Genomic DNA, 6,348 nt, shown 5'->3' with positions numbered 1-6,348 from the left:
CATTGGACGGCGCCGATCTTTCTCGACTGAGTGTCACACCTTTTCTGGGGTTGAACTGCCCCCTGGTGGAAGGACCGCGCAAAACTTACTAGCGCTTTTGAGTGTTGTTGAATTATTTTCTCTGAATTTGTTTGGGATTCCAAGAAGCAAATAGAAAAGTAGAACAAATAATCTACAGCACGGCTTCCTTCTCTCCCCATCCTTTTTTTTTTTTGTACAGCAGCGGTAGTTTCACTTTTTATTGTGAAACAGCTAGTGAAGGTTCTACATACAGATCCCTGAAAATAAAACTTATGTTTTTTTAATACAAAAAATATACTTTTGCTTGGTTTCTTTTTCATATTAGTTGACAAAAATTTTGCATCAATTAATTAATTAGCCAAACTAAGATAATTACAATATACAAGCATTGTTTTCAATGTTTTGAATGAAATCTTTTGCAGTCAGTGACTGTGTAAAGTCTTGAAACCATGGACATCACCAAATGTATCTTCCTGGTCAAGATGCTCTGCAGGCTTTTACATCAGCCCTTTCTTTGGCATTATTCTTCAATTCAGTTGTGAAGCACCGTCCGATCAGTTTTTCAACATTTGGTTGAGTATAAGCAGAGTGTATAGGCCTGTATACTTGAGAATTCATCCTGCTGCTTCCATCAGCACTCTGGTTCCACTAGCAGCCACACATACCCAAGCCATAATACTGCCTCCACCATGTTTGGCAGATAATGTAGTATGCTTCAAATAATGACCCGTTTCTCTCCTTCTCCATACTTTTCTCTTTCAAATATTCTGGTAAAATCATCTGTCCAAAGACTTTCTTCCAGAACTGGCCAGGCTCTTTCTAGAAAAGTCTTCTCCAGCCTTCCTGTTTTTATAATCAGCATTTTGCATCTTGTTGTAAACTCTTTCTCTAATCATAAAGACATGATTGCAGATCTTGACAGTGATGCGCTTGTCCTTGACTCGTAAAGTTATTTTTCTTAAACAATGGAAATAATTCTATAATCCTTTCAATTCTTTCAATCCTTTCAATCTGTTCCTGCTGAACTGATCAGTGGATTCCTTCTTGTAAATAATAAAACAGACTGCTGATTTGGCTGCTCCAAAGGTTTTTTTGCTCTCTCTCATCAGTTTATTTTGGATTTTCAGCCTAGTCATGGAATCCCTCACTTATATTAGTGAAAAGTTATGAAACACAAATTCAATACTTTGAATAAATTTAAGACATTACATCTGCATTACTTCTCATCAAATAAGGGAGCAGGCCTAACCTGGTCATGAAAGCGCTTGTCAATTGTTCAGTTAATTCTGAGCCTCTGAAAATGGGAGACTGTGTATATAAACAGGCCTTTTTGACAAAGGATGACACCTTAAATTTAGTTTTTGCTAACATGTGCACGGTATCATGAGCACAAAACTACACCAGTTACGCTGCATTTGCAATACGGTTTACTAATACGAATTAGATATTATTGAAATACCATAGTTGAAAGACAAGAAAAACAAAAACTGCAAAGAGTCGGCAACTTTCTGAATACAACAGTTTAATTGTAGTACTGATTCGTAACAAAAATACCCCTCCCACTCCTCCCCCACATTTTTCCCCCTTGCCACTCAGTTATAAGTCCCGGTCAGACTCCTGTACAGACACGTACAGATACTGAGAGACGTAAAGAAAAATTATTGGATCGTATATAGAAACTGCTTCTGCAATCCAAAAATTTTGAATGCAGCAAATAATGAGAATGTACGGATAGAAAGTTGTGGCTGCTTTGTGACATTGGGCCCAGGTGCGCTTTCACACCCTCTTCCCTCGTGCCCAGAACTGAAACCGAGACCAAGTCTTTCCTGCTCTAGATGTCCTTGATTACCTCCTCCAGCTCCTCTTTGGAATACATGTGGAAGGTCTTACCAGGCTCTACTGTTGCCAGCTGCAGAGGAGACAGATTAAGAAAGTCTGTAAAAACCAACCATTTAGACACCAGCAGGTCTTTGCAACTTAAGTCCAAATAACACAGCTTATTTGGTTGCAAATGGACAGATACAACCTTCTGGCATCAAGTATCAGAGTGGGACAAACCTCAATGTTGGTGGCGTTGAGCTTCTCCTCCATCACCTGCTTCAGAATGGTGAGAGATGACTTGATGGCTTCTTTTAATGTCATGGACTGTCAGATTTCCAGAGACAGGGAAGGACAAAAAAACAAAACTATTCAAATCTGCAAATTTGCATATCCATAGTTTTGACAACATACACCTATCCATCACGGAGAAATTCTGCCTTCAAAATTCAAAATGCTAAATGATCTGAGTCAAACCTTCCCTGTAACTCTTTAAGGCGTGGGCCATATTTTAAACTGTCCCTTGCCAGCTAAGCCATATATTAAATTATAAATGCCTGTGAGTATAGTATACAAAAGTAGAACACACAAAATCTATGTTCTCGCCATTTATGACCATTTAATACCAGACATAAATGTCTAAAATATGTCTGTCAACGTTTTTCAATATTTCTCTGTGCTGACTGATTTATTTCATGTTCATTAAACGTCGCTTAACCAAAACCTAAATTAGTCAGCACAGCGATCATTCATCCCAGCCACAAGTTTATGGTTATTCCACAAACCAGGAACTGCATCACTGTTTAGTGGACGAGTGCAGACAGACAGATGTGGCATCTCCAGAAATTTTGTTTTAAATGTTTCAGCTGAAGCTTTGGGAAGCTGAGACAGGGGTTTTTTTTCTACATTTCTTGGGTGCTGTGGCCAAAGCAGCTTAAGAGTGTGCTTTTTTTACTTTTTTTTTTTTTTTTTAGGAACTTCTGGTTTCCCATCTTGGACAAATGTCCAAGAAAACTATTTGTATGTTTGTAGCAACAGAGTGATGGAAGTTGAGACACTGATATGAAATATCCTCATCAGCTCTAACTTGTCTTGTACCAGCTAAGTGGACTCAATCTGACCACTGAAGCAGGCTGTGTACCAGCATGACATGGGAGTGTGAGGAAAGCACGGGAGTACCATACTTAACTGGATAACATGAGTGAATTACACAGCGTGTAATGCAGGCATATTGTTGGTACAATGCTATGGTATCATGGCTGTTATTACCTTGTGGTAGACCTCTTGCAGAGAGCTCTGTGCTCCCTCAGATGCAGAACCGATGGCCCGAGCATCACACTGCACAAAAGTTCCTGATGGGTCCATGTGATACCTGTATTACACACACACAAAAAAAGATACATGTGTTTAAGCAAAGCAAGCAAATATCCCTTAAATTTTAAAATATAAACAATTATGTTGACATACAGCTGAGGTCCTTTTTCATCAACTCCCCCAAACAGAAGCGCAACACCGAAAGGTCGACTCTGTTTAAAACAAAGTAAAGACACAAATAGAAGTTAAACATCAAACCTTTTTTGGTCTGCATCTCAAAATGAAAGCACAAACACTGGCTGAGTGACTCACCATGGCACCAGGGTCTGCATCTTCCTCCCCAAACTGCAGCGCCAGGTTGGACACAGCCTGAGTCACACTCTCCACTGTCATCGTCTCATTGTAAGTGAACCAGTGGTTCTGAAACAGAGCGCATACAGGTTAACCGCAGATAAACACAGCACTCTAAATACGCCTTATACAGCGCTGTGCTCTGAAATCATACCTGTGTTTCCACTCTTGCTTTGTCGATAAGAGTCTTGGCATCAGCTATCAAGCCGCTCATGGCACAGCCTAAGACGTGAAAAGAAAGAAAACTAAAAACCTGCATATATCTTTCACAGGCTGTGGCCTAAAGCAAGACTCTTCATCATCAAAGTGAGACAAACGTGATGAAATTTCGTGTAATCCAAAGGAAAGATTTACTGTGCAAGAATGTGGATGTGACCAATGCACTGATTAACATTTGTCTGAAACGGCTACAACAACAGTGTGAAAGTTAAAGTCAAGGACTTGATTTGCTTAGCTTTGCGTGACAATGTTCTGACTAATTTAAGCCACTTATACCAAAGAGTTTTAGCTGGAGCAAAGGAAAGAGAATCATTTCTCGAGGTGTTTTTTTAAGATGAATACTCTCCCTTAAACAGAGGGCTGCGAAAACAACCCAAAACAAAACACAAAAAAACCTCAAACCAAAACAAAAAACAACACACACACAATCACAAAATATTTGACAAAAAAAAACCAAAGACAGAACTTTAAGATATTTTCACCAATCTTTACATGGAGTAGCCCAGTGACATTCTCTGGTTTAAAGTACTATTAATGGCACTTTGTTCACTTAAAATGTTTTTATTTATCTATTTTCTGCTTTACAGTCTTGCAAAGGGACCAAATAATAAAGAGATGATGCTTTCAAAAACAATTTCATAAACAGCTTTAATTTGGTCTATATTGTCACACAAACTATATCAGCCAAAAAACTAAATCTAATAATATTTGGTTTAAGCAATGCTTGGCTAAAATGGCTCTGATTTAATTGCAAAAATATTTAAAATCAGTGCTCTGAAGTAAATCAGAGAGGGTCTGGCTGAAATCTTTTTTTCTTAAATTTAGTGAATTCACATGGAATGACTCTTTAGGTTGTTTCAATCTATTGATCTAGACGGTTTCAGTTTCTTTTGTCCATGTTTCTCTTTTTGTAAGGGAATAAAGTTTTTTGAAAATTGAAGTGTACATACAATTAATAATAATATTCTCTGGGCTAAAAAGAAAATAACAAAAATTTTTGCTTTTCCTTTTCTTTAACAATATTGCACTGGATTTCTATGTTAAAAAACAAAAACAATAACATGCATTTCAAGTCCAATTTTAATCGAAGAATCAATTAACTAGTTTAGCTGACTGGATATCTTATCTCATTACAAAAAACAGCCAGTAATATTATGTCAACAAAAGCCTTAATCCTTTGTCACGGTCCATTTCCACTTACCAATGTGACAATCAATCTCCACAATCTTCTCAATGCTGTTGGGCTCCATCAGGGGAGAGGTGATCCTCTTCTCCACAGCCAGACATACCCCTTCTGATGTCTGGATACCGATGGCTGTGGAGCCCAACTAGAAGAGCAAAGCCAGGCCAAAGAAAATAGATGAGCTTGAATATAATCACTTTGTTTATTAACCGTGCATACATGGTTAAAGATTCCTGTGAAGTACTCACTTTTATTGCCTCTATGGCATATTCAACCTGGAACAATCTTCCCTCAGGAGAAAATGTGTTCACACCTCTGGAAAACAGAAATTAATGTTTAGAACTTTTAGCAACGATTAATATATTAAAGATAGCTGTAAAAGTTATTTTTCACTATTATTATTTGCACCTCTATTCCCTTATAACAGCAAAGTAAATAAACGCTCAGCTTGAAAAAGATGGCATACCGAAAGTGAAAGCGAACCAACTTTTTCCTAACATTGATTATTAGCTGCTAGCTGATACAAGCTGTAGAGACACCGTTACAATAAGTGTTTCACGAAATCAGCATTTTCTGTATTTTCTTTAGGCGTCTAACCGGGCTTTCTTTCTCGGGTAGACAATAAAACACCTGTGTGCTCTCGTTCGTTTGTTCATTTCCCTCTGTTAAGCGCTCAATAAATGACAAAGCAGTTTGTGCTTCACCTACCTGTCATATTCCGATCTGGTCAAAAACATCTTATAACGTTAAACGCAGGACCTAGAAAAAGGTAGATGCGTTATTTGTGTAAGATTTCTGCACAGTACCAACGAGTTAAAGCAAATATTGAGAGCTGATTCTAGTTCTTGGTTTCAAGTTTGCTGTGACACCGGGTTATCTGCTAGCTGCAGTTAGCGGTGATACCGAGCAGGCGTGCTAGCTAACAGCGCAACCAATTACACAATTAACTGCATATTAGACACAAATATACATCAAACATCAAAATTCCATCAGTTTAACAATGTCCGGGGAAATATATGTGTACAATTTCCCGGTATTATTCAAAATAACTTCACTTGCTCGGCTCGTTTACCTTCAGCCAAAAACCCTTCAATGAGTTCGCTTGTTTCAGAGGAAGCGTTAGGTGTGTTACATCCAAACGCGCCGGTTGTTAGTAATTCCCTAACCAACGTTCCGCGTTTCCAAGTCAAAATATGCTTCATTAAATTAACTTTATTTATGTACTCTGAAATAAAAAGCTTTTGATTTTGTGGTTGTTATTATTTTTTTTACTTGTAAAATTCAAAAACAAGAAAGCACATTATAATACTGGTATTTGTGAAAAATGAGGAAAAATAAAGCTGGGTAATGTTGCCTGAAAACACGATGTTGTTTCCTACAATCATAATTTTTCTTTTTGTCTGAAGACAAATTGTTAATGAAATCTACTGAAGACAAATAAT

At 37.7% G+C, this 6,348-nt stretch overlaps 1 protein-coding gene across 1 annotated transcript; it reads right to left on the bottom strand.

The window, feature by feature from the left end:
- Window positions 1-1,526: 1,526 nt before the first annotated feature.
- Window positions 1,527-6,078, bottom strand: psma5 (proteasome 20S subunit alpha 5). The gene is made up of 10 exons (XM_031747664.2): window positions 5,979-6,078; window positions 5,615-5,665; window positions 5,155-5,221; window positions 4,925-5,051; window positions 3,659-3,726; window positions 3,466-3,573; window positions 3,307-3,365; window positions 3,109-3,211; window positions 2,080-2,166; window positions 1,527-1,930 (listed from the first exon to the last, which is right to left on the bottom strand). The coding sequence occupies exons 2-10, from the start codon at window positions 5,641-5,643 to the stop codon at window positions 1,853-1,855; spliced, it is 726 nt and encodes a 241-aa protein (XP_031603524.1). The 5' UTR covers window positions 5,644-5,665; window positions 5,979-6,078; the 3' UTR covers window positions 1,527-1,852.
- Window positions 6,079-6,348: the final 270 nt, after the last annotated feature.

This window comes from Oreochromis aureus, linkage group 5 (assembly GCF_013358895.1).
Source record: "Oreochromis aureus strain Israel breed Guangdong linkage group 5, ZZ_aureus, whole genome shotgun sequence".
Classification (NCBI taxonomy): Eukaryota; Metazoa; Chordata; class Actinopteri; order Cichliformes; family Cichlidae; genus Oreochromis; species Oreochromis aureus.
This window is presented reverse-complemented; position numbering and strand designations above follow the sequence as displayed.

Bases quoted from the DNA above. Each gene is read 5' to 3' on its own strand.
- psma5 (XM_031747664.2), bottom strand. From the start codon at position 5,643: ATGTTTTTGACCAGATCGGAATATGACAG. The intron at 5,222-5,614 runs GTAGGTGAAGCA...TCTGTTTTCCAG, and splicing joins ACCAGATCGGAATATGACAG to AGGTGTGAACACATTTTCTC. The intron at 2,167-3,108 runs GTAATAACAGCC...GAAATCTGACAG, and splicing joins TGCAAGAGGTCTACCACAAG to TCCATGACATTAAAAGAAGC.